At 41.0% G+C, this 19,462-nt stretch overlaps 1 protein-coding gene across 2 annotated transcripts in view; it reads left to right on the top strand.

Annotated features, from left to right (window-relative positions):
* si:dkey-174m14.3 (uncharacterized protein LOC563117 homolog) overlaps positions 1 to 19,462 on the top strand; it is a 72,684-nt gene that overhangs the window by 28,203 nt on the left and 25,019 nt on the right. For both annotated transcript variants that reach the window (XM_017684689.2, XM_037538105.1), the window contains exons 2-6: positions 5,125 to 5,325; positions 11,157 to 11,318; positions 12,077 to 12,143; positions 16,092 to 16,199; positions 19,154 to 19,234. In XM_017684689.2, the coding sequence (XP_017540178.1) occupies positions 5,228 to 5,325; positions 11,157 to 11,318; positions 12,077 to 12,143; positions 16,092 to 16,199; positions 19,154 to 19,234 (516 nt within the window). In that variant the 5' untranslated portion in view covers positions 5,125 to 5,227. The remainder of the gene's footprint in view (positions 1 to 5,124; positions 5,326 to 11,156; positions 11,319 to 12,076; positions 12,144 to 16,091; positions 16,200 to 19,153; positions 19,235 to 19,462) is intronic.

The raw sequence follows: 19,462 nt of genomic DNA, 5'->3' as shown, positions 1-19,462 counted from the left end.
TGAATCTAAACATCACACAAATAGAAGCTGACTGGCAATGGGAAACAGGCTAGAAGGTCTAAAAACGTAACCCGTGATGCCACTGCCACGTTCTAAAGGGATTCAGATGCAGGGGTGAAACAAAGTCATTGAACTCTACCAGTCTGGAACGGGAAACAAAGCCATTGCTGAGGCCCTGTGACTCCAGAGAACCACAGTGAGAGCCGTTATCCACAAATGAAGAACGGTTTGAACAGTGGTGAACCTTCCCAGGAGTGGCCGGCCAACCAAAATTTCACCAAGAGCTCACTGACGACTGATCCAGGAGGTAACAAAAGGGCCCAGATGAACATATAAAGAACAGCAGACCTTACCTGCCTCAGTCAAGGTCAGTGTAAACGATTCCACAATAAAACAAAACACTGGGCAAAAATGTCCATGGGAGAGCTGCAAGGCACAAACCTCTGCTGACCAAAAAGAACACAAAGGCTCATATTTGCCAAAAACCATCTAGAGGAGCTCCAAGACTTTTGGGATAATCTTCTGTGAACTGATGAGTTAAAGGTGTAAAGTTTTAGAAGATATGGATCCCATTACACCTGGTGTAAAGCTAACACTGCATTCCGCCATAAGAACATCTTACCAACAGTCAAACGTGGTGCTGGTAGTGTGATGGTCTGGGGCTGCTTTGCTTCTGCAGGACCTGGGTGACTTGTCATAATTGATGGAACCATGAATTCTGCTCTCTATCAGAAAATCCTGAAGATGTCCGCTAATCAGTTTGTGACCTAAAGCTCAAGCTCAATTGGGTTATGCAGCAGGACAAAGATCCAAAGCATACAAGCAAGTTCACCTCTGAATGGCTGAAAAGAAACAAAAGGAAGATTTTGGAGTGGCAGAGTCAAAGTCCTGATCTGAATCCCATTGAGATGCTGTGACAAGGCAATTGTTGTAGGTCAGAGTGCTTATGAAATTGAGATATGAGATATTCTCAAAGAGCAGATCTCAGTCTATAGTAATGCTATGAAGATATCCAGACAGTCATACCTCTCCAGTGTAATTAACAGACACAAAGATGATATCAAAATCCTTTTTTCCACCAAAGACCGACTAATAGCCCTTAACATGCGAGTGCGTCTCATGACGATTTGTGTTCTTAAATCTGCAGACTTCACAATTCATTTTCAATATAAAATAGACCTGATACAACAGCGTATAGCTGAGTGGACTGAAACAAGCTCATATAATGTTCCTGATAAGTCAGTAAGAACATCTTTCTCTGTTATCCACTATCAGGAGCTTACAACTATTTCACACTAACTAATTAACTAAGTTCATCCACATGTGACCCTGTTCCTACTTCATTCCTTATGATGGTTTTTGATTGTGTGCACAATGATGTTTTAATTATTGGAAATTGTTCTCTGTCAACAAATGTTTTTCCAGATGCTTTTAAAAATGCCTTTGTAGCAAAGAGTAGCATGGATGTACCCTACATCCTAAATAATTTTAGACCAATTTCAAACCTACCGTTTTTAAAGTCTTAGTGAAAGTTGTTTTCAAACAACTAAATATCAAACTATTTATATTGGAAGTTTCAGTACGATTTTCATTCTAACCACAGTACTGGGACAGCTCTGGTTCATGTTGTGAACCAGTTATTAGGTTTAGAGGGCAATTACTTTTCCACATGGATGATACACACACACACACACACACACACACACACACACACACACACACACACACACACACACACACACACACACACACACACACACACACACACACACACTGTCTTCAGGTGGAAGGCACGGATGATACAGTTTGTAAATAAACCTTAATTTTCAGTAAACAGAATGATGATGCAAAAGCTGTTTTGTGTTTATTCCGTTGTCTTTTATCCTACATTAAATTAGTTGGATGATCTGAAATATTTAAATGTGACACATTAGCAAGAATAGAAGGAATCAGGTGAGGGTGAATACTTTTTCACAGCACTGTATGGCTGTGTGTGTTCAGCTCAGGCCCGTGTTGCAGTGACTATCAGCCCTGGTGTTGCAGTGACTATCAGCCCTGGTGTTGCAGTGACTATCAGCCCTGGTGTTGCGGTGACTATCAGCCCTGGTGTTGCAGTGACTATCAGCCCTGGTGTTGCAGTGACTATCAGCCCTGGTATTGCAGTGACTATCAGCCCTGGTGTTGCAGTGACTATCAGCCCTGGTGTTGCGGTGACTATCAGCCCTGGTGTTGCGGTGACTATCAGCCCTGGTGTTGCGGTGACTATCAGCCCTGGTGTTGCGGTGACTATCAGCCCTGGTGTTGCAGTGACTATCAGCCATGGTGTTGCAGTGACTATCAGCCCTGGTGACTCTCCTTATTTTCAGTGATGCTTTATACGTTTTCTGTGTAGAAAGCGGCGGCAACACAGCGGCAGCCTCTTAAGATCTGTAGCCGCATTAGTTTGTGACAAATCTCACAATGTAGGAGTTTGTGAGAAGCTCCTGCAAGGTTTTGAGGATTGGAGCTGTTGGTCGGGACTCTTGTTTGTGCGTAGCCTGAAGCAAAGCGAAGGCTTAAACATTCAAATTGTCTTACTATTAGCCCGTTAGCTAGTTAGCTTTCTGCTAATGTTGTTCCATTCTCTTTAATCCAGATCTACACGTCTCCTGTTGAAAACTCTTGGGATATTTAGGGTATCTTGTGGTAACCCGATGCACAACATTATGGAATTATGTATGTCAGAAATTCCCTCATTACACTTGCTAAACTATAATTAGCAGAGAGGAGCCCTCAGAGCCTTCAGAGAAGACTTAATGATTTATTAGAGCTAAAAAATGTGAATTTTAGTTCATTTTATTCAGCAGAATCATGCTTTATTAAAGCTCTGCAGTGTGACAGAACTACTCTTGTTTTTGGATAGAACCATAACATGTTATCTAGGTAAATAAAGCTGATATGAATAAAGTCTCCTATTTTTCAGGAACTGTAATCATATTGTACACGAAACTGTGAGTCTTGTAGTTTTGTGATCTTAGAATGAGCTCTTCATATCTGCATAGGTAGCAGCTGCTGTTGAACAGAGGCCTCCATGTTACACTGCCACGTTTCTACAGTAACCCAGAACAGACAAACCAAGAGGGTTCTACAGGGCGCCTTTTGCATTTTTACAGTGAAGTGACAGCTTGAATTTGGTGGCGCTGCTCCGGATGAAAGACATAAAGAAAAGGAAAAAGAAAAAGTGAGGAGAGACGTACGTTAGTGTGGCCTTTTACAGACTGAATTCTCTGATGGAAAAAGTTTAGAGCGGTGCTGAAGGTGCTTGTTTTCTGCTGGACAGGTAGTTTAGTGTACCTGACGTCCGCTGTAGGGTCTACTACACGCTTGGAAAGGGAGGGGTGGGGGAGGAGGATTCAGCTGGTTGCAATCTGCAACTTCACTAAACCTTACACACCGTTCCTTTATCTATCAGCATGAGCAGGATGTGAAAGAGGAATCAACCAATCACATTTTGATTTACAATGTTGATGGGACCAAAAAAGTCTATCCGGGGCTTCTGGAAGTTCGGCTGACTGTGAATATGATCAGTGGACTGTTAGAAATGGAAAACAGCGGCAGCAGCTTTACAGCCGAGCTCATTACTGTGAGACTGACAGAAGGTAAACTGTGTCTCTCACACTCCTGAAGTAAAACACTGAATGTCTTTCAGAAGCTCCAAATGTCTTTGTTTAATCTAGACCTGTTCATCCGAATCACCTTCAGCTTAGCGCTAACAAAATGCTGGAATTCCACGTGGCTGCTAGCAGAAGTGAGAATTATCGTCTCGTGTGTTTTTCCTTATGTTTTGACATTTAAGGGCAGGATATAAGGCCTAGCTCTAATAATCATGGTTCACCACCGATGTTTGGACAATCTGTGTTTAGGGGTGGGGTTTAGTGAAGGGTCAGTGGGTGGGCTTCCATTACTTGTTCGCTGCATTATCCTTGTAGCTAATGAGTTAAAACTAAAGAAGCAAGCACGTCTTGGCTGAGCACCTACATTGGGACTTGGAAGAGAAGTTGGAGCAAGTTTTATCTTCACCGAAGTGTTGCTTTAATTCCACCAGTCACTGCGCTGCCACCTGGAGCCAGTGGGGACCTGCTCACTACACGCACTGCACAGTCCTGCAAATCATTCCCCTGGTATTCCCCTTACATCTTCAATGAGAGGATGAAGCAGAACTACGTATCCATGAAAACAGAAATATAAACACAGAGTAAACCGAACAACGAACCGGTGAATGTGTCTTCTCTGTTCTCTGATTTGATGTCAGCAAATAATGTTAAACAAATAAAGTTGATGTGCTACATTTGATGAGCACTAATCAGCAACTGTGTTTACAAACCGCAGCTCAAAAGAGAACCCGTGTCGCGTGGAAACGTGTTCATATGCGTGTGCAGGAAACGAAGCTGGTGCTTTGCAGCAGCGGCCTCTGTGGAGTCCAGTGCAGTCCAGACAGTATCTGGGCGTAATTGCTCACTCCTCATAGGAGCTCATCATTTTGAAACAGGATGATCTAGACTCTCAGTCAGGTTGAGTTACAGCTCTGACTAATGCATAATGGACTGGCATTGTTGATTAAATATTAATGTTTACAGTGATGATTAGTTGGACATACTGGGCAATATAGATGTATATCTCTTTGTAAATAATAACCATGAAGTATTCAGCCAAGCTAGAGTATAAGTAATGTTTTAGATTTGAAGTCTGGGGGAGCCAGTTTGAATGGGCCTGATGCAGCTGATAAAATGAATAATAGTGTTATCTATAATTTAAATATTGTTTGTTTGTACCTCATTCTGTTCAGTACAGGTCGACTGACAAGTGAAGCAGACTGGTTTAAAGGTGGAGGATTGTAGTGGGAGGAATGGGGTGGCAGGTGTGACGCTGTGGCCATTGTTAATGGTTAACCTCACTCTTGGGTCAGGCAGGACGACCCCTTTTGCTCAGGGCCTCAGGGAGGCCAGGACTGGCTCTGTTGCTACCTGCATTCCTGTATCACACACTGAAATGAACAGCAGTGTCTGGAGGAGGTTTGGTGGTGGATGATGACAGACATTGTGATCCTGCAAAAACCCCGTTTCGTTTTCTCTCCTCTGTTGGCAGGACGCTCACCCAGCGGCCTCTCAGAACTTCAGGGAAAACGTAACGCAGCCACAAAAGCCAGAACGCGGTAAAGAAAAGACGGGACGCTCAGTTTAAAACCTACATGAGAGCTGGCGTTCCCAAACAAACCATGAAAAAGATTTATATCGGCAAAACGGCCCTCAAAACCGCTCGAAATGGTTGTAAACATCAGAAAAAGAGGTAAGAACTAAACGAGTGTTCATGTCTTTCTTTCGCCCACCTGGATCATCTCATCATCCATTATCGAGTGTGGCATGCGCATGCATTATCATGGCTCTGTGAGGAACAAACACACAACAAACATCACAAACAGCTGTCCTGGCTCGTGACTGAGAGCCATGAAGTGACAATTTTGCAGCGATTCGGATGATTCATCTTGTGATGGGACGCGTGAAGTGATGGAGTCACAGAAAAACACAAACTGATTCACCTGAGACACTTCCCGATTAGTGTTTAGTGGAAAACAAAATGCATAAATAAAAAAGATGAATATTCCAACATTGTCCAACCTAATCTGTATCTGCTGCATCCGTGACACAGAGTCCAGGTCAGATCAAATCAGGAAAGCAGATCATATTAGACGAGTTCAAATCAGATCAGGTCTGTTCAGATCAGACCAGATCAAATCAGATCAATCAAGTAAGCTCAGTTCAGTTTAGATCAGATCAGTTCCGTTACGTTCAGATCATTTTAGCTCAGGTCAATTTACATCAGTTCAGTTTTTCAGGTTGAGTCAGATCAGATCAGATCAGATACGATCAGATCAGATCAGATCAGATCAGATCTAAACTTGAGCAGAAAAAAGATGTTTCAGGGAATACCAGATAAAATCGAGTGGATGTTGGGGGGCTGTTTGTGCCTCTGCCCCCCGCCCAGTAGAAAAGTGTCTGTATTGATTTTTAATGTTGTGTAATGCACATTGCCATGTCATTTTTCCACCAAGTGTGCTCTCTCTGGTCAATCTCTTATCGCATGTGGGCTTCTGACCGCTGGGGTTTGACCCCATCCCCTGCAGTGATGCCATCATCATTCCATCTGTCCATCAATACATCAATTCCTCTCCATCTGTCCATCCTTTCCAAGTCATTAGTGCTGCTGCAGGAGGGTCTGTGATGCCCCCCTTGTGCTGAGGGCTTGATCTAAAAATAACTAGATAGATAAATAAATAAACGGCTCTGCTGACTGGATCGCATGACCACGGTCAGAGTGGCAGGCTGGGAAACATTTTCTTGCCAAACTTCTTTCCTGTAGTGCTGACTCTGTGAAAGCACAGTTCATATGCACTTCACCAACAAACCCACACTAAAGCAGCCTTTGTAAAAGGCTCATATCACATAGAACCTTGTTTATTGGAAATAAGAAAGAAATAATCTCATTTGTGTAACAAACTCTGATAAAAGAATTTGATTTACTGTGTAAATCTTGCTATAGAAATAAATAAATAAATAATTATGTGTTGCTGGATAGCCTCTTTATATCCTGCAACCATTCTACAGCCTATCCTCTTACTATTGCTATTAAATGTGTTAATATGTTTTATTGTTGTGGAAATGCCAGATAACAGGGCCAAAGTGCAGCCACCCGTGCCAGAGTTGACCCAGGAGGGTGTTTGATTTGGCCTGCCAATAAAGTGATCCTGACCACACAGCTCCCTCCTCACCCAACATGTTTTTATACCATATATTTGGTGCTTTACACAAATATTGGCAATCATGAGCAAAATGAGCTGTAAAAAATATGCATATCTTTTTATTTGTTTTGATATTTCCTTCAATTTTTTAGTTAAGATCCTGTCTTTATTTACGGTTTAATGACTGAAAAAAAACTAAATCTTGTTAGGAAATAAATATTTTCCCTAAATCTTTATGTACCACAATTGTTGGCATTCTTAGAAATTCCTAAAAGTGGAAACTAAATTAAGTTGGTTTCAATGCCATAATGCCCTGTTTCACTGAGGAATAAATATGAGATGAAATGAAGCTAAATTCCCTCAGTCGTCCATCAAGACCAGAGAAAACATCAAAGATGTACAACAAAAGGTTGTTGAGCTGCACAAATCAGGAAATGGCTACAAGAAAACACAACTGGAAGGGCAGGAAGGCTTAGCTGACACTGGAGCAGGGGAGCGTATTCCACAAACCTGATCTGCATAGAAGAATCATCAGAAGGAAACCTTACCTGTGGTCTCATCACAGCATGCAGTGCCTGAAGACTGAAAAAGGTGCAGCATTTGATGAAAGCAACACTGCCAAAGGTGGATATAGGCACCAACTATGGAAGGACACTCACCATTAATTCCTCCTAAAACTAAAGGGGGGGGGCAACACCCCAAACACCCCAAACACCCCAAACACCCCAAACACCCCTCCAATCCTAGCGCAAAGCTGGAGAACAGCCACAGTAGTGAAACTGCTTGGAACACACTGGAAACAGCTGCTCCAGTGAACCTGCGTTTCAGGGGCTTTTAAGCTGCCGGGTCGCTACGGGAGCCAAAAGCATTGTGCCGTTTTCCACATGCACGTCTTTCATTCATGATTTCCCTTCCTGTCAAGCAGGGTTGCCAGATTTGTGGCTTTCCTGAAAAATCCAGCTAGTTGAAAACAATTGTAGATGTTCAGAATCTTCTGGGAAGAGAATGTATTTCTACACTGACAGTAGGCATAGCAGAGCGTGATGGTGTGAGTGGACAAAGACTACAGATGGGGAATTGTAAACATTAGTGAGTCCTTGGCATCACAACGGCTCCCAAACCACAACCAAACACCACCTATTGATTAGATTTATTTATTTCCAATCACTTAATTCAAATAAAGGTTAGAGTTTTGTTAATATTTTGAATGAAAGATCAAAAGGATCAGCAGTGAAAAATGTTTTTACAGCCTGTTTTACTCACGGTTATCAGGGGTGCCAATATTTGTGGAGGGTGCTGCATATGCATGTTTATTTATATGTAGAAATTGCATTATTAAGGTATTAAGGCAATAAAATATAGAATAATGTTCTAAAATAAACATGTAAAACTTGATTTGAAGTTTATCTTCCTTCTTTATTTGTATACAGTTGCATGCAAAATTTTGGCACCCTTAGCCAAAATAAATGCAACCTCAGCAGCAAACTAGCATTTTTAAAATGTTAATGCACAGTTACTTTGTACTTTATTAATTTACAAAATTTATGTGCAAAAGTTTCAAAACCCTTTCAACTGTAAAGTCTCAGAACATAACCTGCTAACTCAACTAGGTTAGACTGGTCCAGAGTTATCATTATGAATTATAAATGATAATTCCCAATGTAATAAATTCTCTGACACTCAGACACTCAAGAACCATCAACTCCTCTAAGCAGCTGGCTGAGGATCTGAAAATGAAGCAGACTGATGCAGCAGAAGGATTTGAACAGATAACATCTGACAGTATCCGATGTGTAAGGTGTTGTGAAGGAATGGCAGTTAAGGGGAACTGTGGAAGACAAGGAAAGATCTGGAACTCTCAGACTGAACTGCTTGTATGCTGCTTCAGAAATGCAAAGCAAAACTGCCATATGACATCAAAGGAAGGTTTAGCTGACACAGTACTGGTGGAGCACTGTTCTACAAACATGATCCTCATGGAAGAATCATCAGAAGGAAACTTTACTGTGACCTCATCACAGAAGTCTGTATTTTGTGCTGTGGAGTGACGAAGTAAAAACTGAAGATATGTTTGGAGAAGAAAAGGTGCAGCATTTGATGAAAAGAACACTGTGCCAACTGTCAAGCATAGAGGGTGGAGACAGGCACCAACTATGGGAGTGGGTGGGGGGGCATTGGGTCCCCCCTCCCCCCTCCCAAAAAAAGAAGAAACTAAGAAGGGGACCCCCTCCAATCCCACCACAAAGCTGGAGAATAGCCACAGTAGTGAAACTGCACAGAAGACTCTGGAAATAGCTGCTACAGTGAAACTGCGTTTCAGTGAGGATTTTAAGCTGCGGGGTCGCTACGGCAACCAGAAGCATTGTGCCGTTTTCCACACGAACATCTTTCATTCATGAGTTTCTTCCCTGTCAAGAGGGGTTGCCAGATTTGTGGCTTTCCTAAATAGTCCAGCTAGTCTGACAATGCAGTGCGGGTCTGGACAAATATTGTTTTTACAAGATCAATAGGAGTGTTAATCAATGATAGGAGTTTATATAAGATTTATTACATGTAATTACATTTTAATAAGTAAGTTGTGTTTTCATCTGGACACATTTGGGGTCAGTTTCAGCTTCTGGTGAGATTTCAGTAAACCTTTGGTTGTCTGTTCTGATTCACACTGCGGAATGTATTTAATGTCTTTTTATATTTTTATTATTATAGTTTTTTATTATTATATGTTTTGCTCTGTTTTATTAATCTGATAAACAATCGAATCGGTCACTCAATTAGTATTTTGTGTGATCGCGATAACAGATAACATAAACCCTCTGGTGCATGAATTATTACTTAAACATGATAAAAATGTTTCAGTGTGTTTTCAGTCTTTAAAATTGCACGAATAATGAAAATATTTTAAAAATAATGTTTTTTCAAAGGGGTTGGTTGTTGCCATAGAGCGACAAAGTGAAAACATCCTTTTATTGAAATTAAGACAAATCCAAGTCGTACGTAGTGAAATGTATAACTCAATATTTACCCAGTTTAATTTATACAATTTCAATTGTTATGTGGAATGTCATAAATAACCTCATGATAAGATACACACCCTACATATATGTGTAATAAGACATGGGGACATCATTTTCTTATTAGTTAAAAAACTAATTAGCTGTGCAGCTTAATTACGGTCCAACAGGTTGAATGCACACAGATCACTTTCATATTTGCAAATAGTTGCCATATGGCAACCAATTAATTTTACTATTTCACAAAAAACATATCACATCTAAACTGTTTTAATGATGAAAATTAAAAGTTAATATACACCAAATAGTATCACTTTTTTTTTCCTGGAGGAATTTTGCCTAAACACCAAATAATCAGTCAATTTTGGGAGCTCTCAGATCAAGAGCTTCTCTCTATCAAGTGTCCTTGGAAACGAAAGGTGCAAACAGGATTTCTTGGTCATGTGATGACTTCAAGTATTTGTCCTTTTGGAGTAAAAGACCATTTTTCAAAATTAAACAGTAAAACATGGATTTTATATTGCTATAATTAAGATAAAGTGATTGTTGCCACACCATGCAATAAAGGTTCGATTAGCATTACGCAGAGCGTGTGTGATCTGCTCATAATCAATATTTCACAGCTGTGTAAAGAAGTGTAAAAATGTATGATATCAAAATTGTAAAAGATTTTTAAATATATTCACACATGATTCAACATTCTACCCCAAAATGAAACGTCTGTCATCATAGTGGAAGGTAATTTTTTTGATGTTTAACCCAAGTTGGTGCCCATAGGATGGATCTTTTATGCTTTGGGGTTGTGTGGGAACCAATGGCACCGTTGCAGGTGTACATGGAAGAATGGATTCAATATCAGTAAATCCTGAAAGCAAATGTGACACAGACAGTCGAGAAGTTGACGCTGAACAAAAGCTTTTACAGCAGGACAATGATCCACAACACACCTTAAAATCCACCATTAACTCTTTCTACAAACACAAGCTGGATCTGTTGGAAAGGCCTTCACAGCCGCTTAATCTAACATCATCAAAGATCTGTGAGTAGAAAGTAAACATGCTGTGCAAAACGGGCCAATAATATTGCAGAACTAGAAGTCTTCTTTATTTCTTTTTTCTTCTATTTTTTAACTCAATCAAATTTAAAGTAACTGCTTTTACATTTACAGAAAATGCTTTTAAGCAGTCTGCTGCTGAGTTTGAATTCTTTTCACACCAAAAAATAACCAAACCTGTCTTTTCGGCCCTCAGCCAGCCACAAACCCTGCACCTCGGTTCTCCAAAACAAAGTTTTGGCACTCCTGTAAATATGAGTAAGTATGTAAATAAGCTTAGTAAGTATGCGCTGTGTTGTGTCGTGTTTGGGTGTAGCTCTCTGCAGGAGCAGAAGGAGGACCTGCGGAAGCGTTTATCTTACACTACCCATAAGCTGGAGCTGCTGGAGAGCGAGTTTGACTCCACGCGGCAGTACCTGGAAACCGAACTGCGCCGTGCTCAGGAGGAGCTCGACAAATTCACTGATAAACTGAGGAGGTACGACCACCAAGAACAATAACAGACACAGCTGGGGGCTTCACAGCAGGGGGGTGGAGGAACTGACTGCTCAGGGGCACAGAGATGGAGGAGGAGCTGAAAGAAGTTAGCAGCTTTGGTATACAGACATACATTTGTTAGTAATTAGTGTCATAACTGATTGATACAGGCAAAATCAACATGCAGAGCTTGAGAGCGGATAGGCCCGCAGAACCGTTCTCCATGGCTCCATTGCTTTTTTGCTGATTGGTTCTGTTCCATCTCCTAGTTAGCAGCACTACTTGTTAGCTTAGTGAGCAGGCTACAAAAAGCCAATTAGAACCATTAAGCTTTCTAATAGGAACGGTCACTATTAGAGTCCAAGTCTTTGCTGTAGGACACCTTTAGAGATGATTAGAGCTATATTGAATCCTTTTCAAAAAAGGTTCTGTGTAGAACTATAGACAGCACATTCTCCATCAGAGGAACACTTTCATGATGTAAAGAACATTTACTCATAGAAAGTGCTCCTGTGGTGTTCATGATTCTGTTTAGAATGATACAGAAGAACCCCTGAGGAACCATCTTCTTTAAGAGTATGGACAACAAGGTACCAGTGATGAGTTTATGTTTGGGGTTGAGTTTAAGAGTGAGCTGAAGGCCTCTATCCTCAGTAGATCAATACCGTGCTGTTTCATATGGTTGAAGCTCTAAATATGAGACTGGATAAGCTGTCTCGTGTGTGCGTTACAGAAACCTGTTTTGTTTTTGTGTTTCAGAATCCAGAGCAGTTACTCAGCACTGCAGAGAATCAATCAGGACCTGGAGGACAAAATCCACAGAAATGTGAGTCAGCACGTTCAACAGACATCTCACAGCTCTCATCTCATCACTGTTAGAACCAAACTGGTTCATAGTGGAAAACCCAATGGCATATCATAGTTCCATCATAGTGGAAAACCCAATGGCATATCAAAGGAAAATACAACTATTAACCACAAATCATGTTAATATTGCAAATAAACCAAATAATCAATCAAAGGGTGTAATTAATCACTGTCTTGGTAAAGCAGACAGTATGGATTATTATGACCCATTAACAGTAAAATCCATAACAGGGTGCAGGTGTGCAAACAGTGGGGACAGTGATCATGAAAGGTTAACAACCAAGAGAAAGCTAACCACCAAGCAAAAGCTAACCACCAAGAGAAAGAGAACCATCAAGAGAAAGAGAACCACCAAGAGAAAGAGAACCATCAAGAGAAAGAGAACCATCAAGAGAAAGAGAACCACCAAGAGAAAGAGAACCACCAAGAGAAAGAGAACCATCAAGAGAAAGAGAACCACCAAGCAAAAGCTAACCATCAAGAGAAAGAGAACCACCAAGAGAAAGAGAACCATCAAGAGAAAGAGAACCACCAAGCAAAAGCTAACCACCAAGAGAAAGAGAACCACCAAGAGAAAGAGAACCACCAAGAGAAAGAGAACCATCAAGAGAAAGAGAACCACCAAGCAAAAGCTAACCATCAAGAGAAAGAGAACCACCAAGAGAAAGAGAACCATCAAGAGAAAGAGAACCACCAAGCAAAAGCTAACCATCAAGAGAAAGAGAACCACCAAGAGAAAGAGAACCATCAAGAGAAAGAGAACCACCAAGCAAAAGCTAACCACCAAGAGAAAGAGAACCACCAAGAGAAAGAGAACCACCAAGAGAAAGAGAACCATCAAGAGAAAGAGAACCACCAAGCAAAAGCTAACCATCAAGAGAAAGAGAACCACCAAGAGAAAGAGAACCATCAAGCAAAAGCTAACCACCAAGAGAAAGAGAACCACCAAGTAAAAGCTAACCACCAAGAGAAAGAGAACCACCAAGAGAAAGAGAACCATCAAGAGAAAGAGAACCACCAAGAGAAAGAGAACCACCAAGAGAAAGAGAACCATCAAGAGAAAGAGAACCACCAAGAGAAAGAGAACCACCAAGAGAAAGAGAACCACCAAGAGAAAGAGAACCACCAAGCAAAAGCTTGGTGTAATCTGGTCTTCTCCGCAGTTTTTAAGCCATGTTTAATGTACTTCTTTGTTTTTTTTCCCAATAAATCTGGATGTTTAATATTCAGTTTAAGCATCATATAAACTGTTAATTCAGCACTGTGAATATGCAACAATCAGTTAGTACATCTTGGTTTCCGAGAAAATCTTCACCATAATACCTAAAGGGGAAATCGACCAGTGTCTCAAATTTTCCCCCATAATTGATAGTTTGAGATGTAAACAGAGTGATTGAGAGCGGTTTGGTGTGAAATGGTTCAGATGTCTTTACAGTGGTGGTGATAGGATCCAGGGGTCACCATGACGACAACACACATACATTTTATTTACTATCCAAAATCACCAGTGATCCTACACGTCTTCTGGGTTTTATATGGAATGTTGATGATGGGAAAATAGTGGAAAAGCTGAAAAATAAATTTTCTTTGGGGACTATTTTGCGTCACAGCGCAATATTGCATATTATGTATCCCTCCAAAACAGTGTCTCAGACATCAGTCAGTGAATTCAGAACCATCCCATGTAATAACTCTGTGAGGGAGCTTTTAGAGCAGGATGTTTGGTTCCTATCACCACCACTGTGAACAATTCTGACTTGGTAAGTTTCACACTAAACCACTCTGAGCACCTCTGTTTACATCTTAACCGTTTATGCAGGAATGTTGGAAAATATATTAAGAAGAAAAGCAAACTCAAGCTGTGAAGGCACTTCTTGCACCAACTGAACTGTAATTGTCAACCACAGGTGTAGCAGCCCTGCAGTGCAACTGTGTGTACGACCCACCAGCAGCGTTCTGTGTTTTCCATGTTGTTATTGTGTCTGATGTACAGGTGGAGGTTCTGAGCATGTGCAGTCACAGTATTGGATTGTGTTTGAAGAAATTTGAATATCAATACTCTGCTATCTGTGCTGCTGCTGTTAATTATAGTCTTTTACGGTAGCCTGTCCGCCTTCGCCTGGCAGACTGATAGTGAGCGTATTGTAGCAGCAGCGCTCAGGACTCCTCGTCTCCTGCAGGACTCAAACAGTGGGGTGTAATTAGCCAACCTGCCACCGGGCATTGTGTGACTGCCACATGTCTTTATTAGAGATGCTCTCAGGTTTCCTCACAGTCTGTTTAAGCTGTATTTCAGTTCTGCATTTTCAAACAATGATGTTTAGATATCCGGTTTACAAATGTAAATGATTATCAATACATTATTCAGAATGAGCCGGTATTTAGATCTAAACAGGTAGCATATTTTATTTATTTATTTTTTTACTGCGCAGTTCCTCCTGAAAGTTTTGATCTGCAGGATGCAGTTGCTGCACACATCAAAGTGAAATGCCGTTACATTTTCAGATTAATAAACAGCAATAATGAAGTTTCAATTACAACTGTAAATAATGTATTTTACCAAAAATATGTGATCATCTGATCTACGCCACGTCCACTCTGCTTTACATCACAACCACTGGTTTATGCCACATCCACTCTTTTTGCCACACCCACTCTGGTTTGTACCACACCCATTCTTATTTACACCACGCCCGCTTTCGTGCCACGCCCACTCTGTCTTTGGTCACACCCAGTCTGCTTTTACGCCACACCCACTCTGGTTTATGCCACACCAGGGCCAGAGTGGGACTTCAGACTGGGAGTTACAGGATGCAGACCAGCCCACCTTAAACTCTGTCTGTATTTATAAATCTGTGCATTTTCATTTTCTTCATTTCTTAATCTTATTTATTATCATAATAATATAACTTAACTGCACCTGGCCCATCGAGAAATCTCCTGACTTTCCTGATTAAATGGTCCTGGTATACAACACGACCTCTTCTGGTGTTCATAACGTCCACTTCCAGTTTACATCACCCACCTCTGGTTTTTACAATGCCTACTTCTAGTTTAAATCACACCCACTATTAGATCTGTTTACACCACACCGACACCATACATGTTTCCACACACTTAAAAAAGATGGTTCTTTAAGGGTTCTTCAGTAAATAAATTGTTCTATATAGAACCATGAATGCTCAAAGAACCATTTGCATGATAAAACGATTGTTTGCATCATGAAAGGGTGGTTGTTGTAGAATGTACTGTAGATGGTTCTGTATAAAACCTTTTTGAGAAGGGTTCTATACAGCACTCAAAGGGTTTCTTCTGTTGTTACAAGCCTGATAAAAGAATCCTTTTCAACAAGGTTCTATGAAGATCCGTCTATAGCACATTCTGATGAACAAAGCAAACAAGCCTTTAATCACACAAAGGGTTCTATACAGAACCATTTTCTTTATTAAAGAACCCTTGAAGAACCATCTTGTTGAGTGTAGCTTACACCACGCCCTCTATTTGTATACATCACACTATTAGTTCACGTCACAGCCACTCTTTCTACACCACACCCACTTATTGCCCAAATCTGATGCTGATACAGATGTTTTGAGCATTGAACAGATACAGATGTTCTGTATTACATCTTTCATTTGGATTCTTAAACATGTCTTACAAAAGTAAATCTCCTCACATGTATTTATTTTATTGGAGATTTGTCCAAATTCTCTCAGCTAATTATCCACTTCAGGGTTTGAGGAGACTCTTTCTATACTCCATAACTGCTCTGAATTCACTGTGGGCAGAATTCATTACTTCCACCATCATTAATGATGTTAATATTTGGAGTAAACAGTTCTGAAACTGATTTTCCTCTTCACTGTTTTAATTCTCTCTCTCTCTCTCTCTCTCTCTCTCTCCCCAGTCGCAGCACCATGACGATGAGAAGAGAGCGCTCAGTCGGGAAATTATCGTCCTCAACAACCACCTCATGGAGGCCAAGATGACCATTGAGAAGCTGAGGGAGGACAATGTAAGAGCTGCCATACACAAACAGACGGATTTTAAAGAGCTCATATTCTACATTTCACTGGTATTATATTTTCCTCCTGAGCTCCACTTGTGAAGTAGTTTAATGTACCATTTTCCAGCCTCTCTTTATCCCTTAGTTTTAATTACTGCAGTTTCATCAGAACATGACAAGCACTCGCCACACAGGGGAACATTTGACAAATCTGTGCTGGGACAGTGGGAGGAAGTGTCTGTTGATCTGTTTTTATCAGATGGAAAAGCACGGCTGCAGTTTTTGCAATAGTCATAATTTAAGAAAGAAAAGATTCTTTTCAGCTGTCCGGTGACGAGGCTCGGCTATCCTGTTACAGATGCTGAACAAGTGGCAAACAACAGCGCTAAACTGTTTAGTGTCTCAACAACGTCGACTGAGTACGAACAGCGAACATTAGCTTGCTGGGTAGGTCAGCGATGGATCCCACTGCCTTACTGCCATGACTTCTGCCACATCCACGTCGGAGCATGTCACAGTATTCAGACACCACCTAGGACACAACTGGGTTTCTCCATTCAGTTGTAGTAGTTTAAGCGGTGAACCACAGAGTCCTCCTTTTAGGTGTGTTTAAACTGAAAGCAGTGTTTTTGTGTCTCGTTTGATCTACAGTATCATCAATTTGCCGTGTTGTGCAAGTGACGGAGTGCAGCTAGAAGTTAGCCACCTGCTAAAACCAGCTAGCCTGGAAAGTTAGCGCTCTCCCGCTTTCCAGTGCCTCACAGCTTCCTCAGTTTACTTTCGTTTAAATCAGGACTGTATCCTGCATGAACCCACTTTCACCTTTGTTGCTTGGGAATGCACTAATACTAAAATATGACTGAGCGCTGTAATAGCATTTTAAATGAGAGAGGCAGACATGATTTAACGCTGCTAAAGCTTGTTAGGATGTACGGAAAGAGGTCAGTTCGCTGCAGGACAGTACAGTTACACCACTTATCTCATCACTCACACTTGGTCACAGGAGAACAGATCGCTCCACTCAGACAGGGAATGTGTAACTCCACATTTCAGCCACTGCTAAAGTATATTTTGCCACTCAGTTTTACTCGTTGACACCTCCCTCTCTAATCATGTCGAACAACTTGGAGGTGTGCCCTCTCCTGGCAACAGTGGAGCAGTGTTGCTTTCCTTGCAGTATAAAACCCCACCAGGGCTTTTGCTAGAACATGTGTGAGAAACTTTTATATCGAAAATGTATCAAACCTTTCTTATCGCTCTATCAAAGAAAAGTTACATCACGATAAACTGTAAAATAAGCTGCTCCCACAAAGTTGGAAGCATTTTTGGACCTAAGGGTCCTAGGCCAACCCCTGAAAGACAGGCCCATAGCATTATCCCTCCTCCACCAAACTGTGCAGTAGGCAATGCAGTCTGGCAGGTAACGTTATCTTGGCATTGGCCAGACTGTAAGACTGCCAGATAGAGAAGCGTGATTCATCACTCCACAAAATACATTTCCACTGCTCCAGAGTCCTGTGGTGGCATGCTGGCATAAAACGTACTGTGGACATCATTTGTGGTCAGAGTTTGATAGTTTTTTTTTTTAACCCTAACCCTATTTGATGAATAAATCTTTATGTATTTAAATTAGAAACTCTGACTTCTTCAAACACAGAATTGTATTGAATTACTCATGTTTACATCAACCAAACCTTCTACCAGCTGTTACTGCTACACTTTTAAAAAGATGGATTTTTATGGGATCTTTAGTAAAGACAACGACTTTATAATTTATACCCTTTGCATGGTGAAATTGTTCTTCAGATAGATGGAGAATGTGTTGTATATGGTTCCAAATAGCATTAAAAAGGGGTCTGCTATTGTTGCAAGCTTGACATCATAACAACAGCAGAACCCTTTTTGGTGCAGTATAGAAACATTTTCAATCAAAATATTCTGTGTAGAATCATCTACATCACATTGTTCATAAATCTGAAGAACGATATCATCATGCGAAGAACCTTTTGAGCATGTAAGTGGTTCTTTGAGTTCATGGTTGTATATAGAACCATTCTCTTTACTAAAGAGCCCTTGAAACTTTCAAACACAGCACTCCAAAGCATAAGATGATGTTCAAGAACAGTTAAAGGTGACACTCCAGGTGAAGTGGAGTCTGTTTTTCCTGTAGGAATTAAAGCTCTCACAATCTGAGTAACTCTAATAACATCCCAATAAAGAAATCTAAATGCAAAATATAATGTTTAAAAATGTGCAAAATATTTTACAAACACAGTTAATGAGAGTCATATAGAGACTCTGCTAAAGGGCTAGTGTCTGTTAAAAGTCTAACTAGCCTAGCAGTGCCCTCTAAAGAGCTAAATAGCCTAGCAGTGTCTGCTAAATGGGTAACTAGCCTACTGTCTTCTAAATAGCTAACTAGCCTAGCAGTCCCCTCTAAAAGGCTAACTGCATGAGTTTTAAGTCAGTATTTAACCCCAGATCCAACTGTTTCTTGGCTTAAATCACTGATTTCAGAGCACTTCATGGGCTGATCAGGTGTGTTCCGGGGAAAATCACTGAATCTGTGGTGCTGTAGGTCCAGGGAAATAACATGGCACTGACATAAACACAGTAAAGTGTTACTGCCAGCTCCAGGTTACTGCTGCCATGAGATAGCAGGTAGACAGTCATGTGTGATTACGGCAAAGATAAGAAAGTTGATCTGCCATGGCTGGCTGTTACATTCTGGTAGTCTTCACATTAATACTGTAAACTAAAATGAAAAGCAAAAGGGAAAATGCTCAATAACAGCCTGTTAAAAGAGGGAGGTCTGCTATGAGAACACAATACCACATATATGAGGAATGGTATCTGAACTTGATGTGAGCAGTTGGGTCCCATCCGGTTCAAACAGAGGGAGAATCACTGATTGTGGTTGTTTTGAGATTCTGACCATAGTTTTACTCTCTCTCTCTCTGAAGGACCTGTACAGGAAGGACTGCAACCTGGCTGCTCAGCTCCTGCAGTGCAACAAAACTCATTACAGAGCACAGCTCTCTGAGGTCAGACACACCACAACACTACAGAGCACAGCTCTCTGAGATCAGACACACCACAACACTACAGAGCACAGCTCTCTGAGATCAGACACACCACAACACTACAGAGCACAGCTCTCTGAGATTAGACACACCACAACACTACAGAGCACAGCTCTCTGAGGTCAGACACACCACAACACTACAGATCACAGCTCTCTGAGATCAGACACACCACAACACTACAGAGCA

This window comes from Pygocentrus nattereri, chromosome 4 (assembly GCF_015220715.1).
Source record: "Pygocentrus nattereri isolate fPygNat1 chromosome 4, fPygNat1.pri, whole genome shotgun sequence".
NCBI classification, from domain to species: Eukaryota; Metazoa; Chordata; class Actinopteri; order Characiformes; family Serrasalmidae; genus Pygocentrus; species Pygocentrus nattereri.
This window is presented reverse-complemented; position numbering and strand designations above follow the sequence as displayed.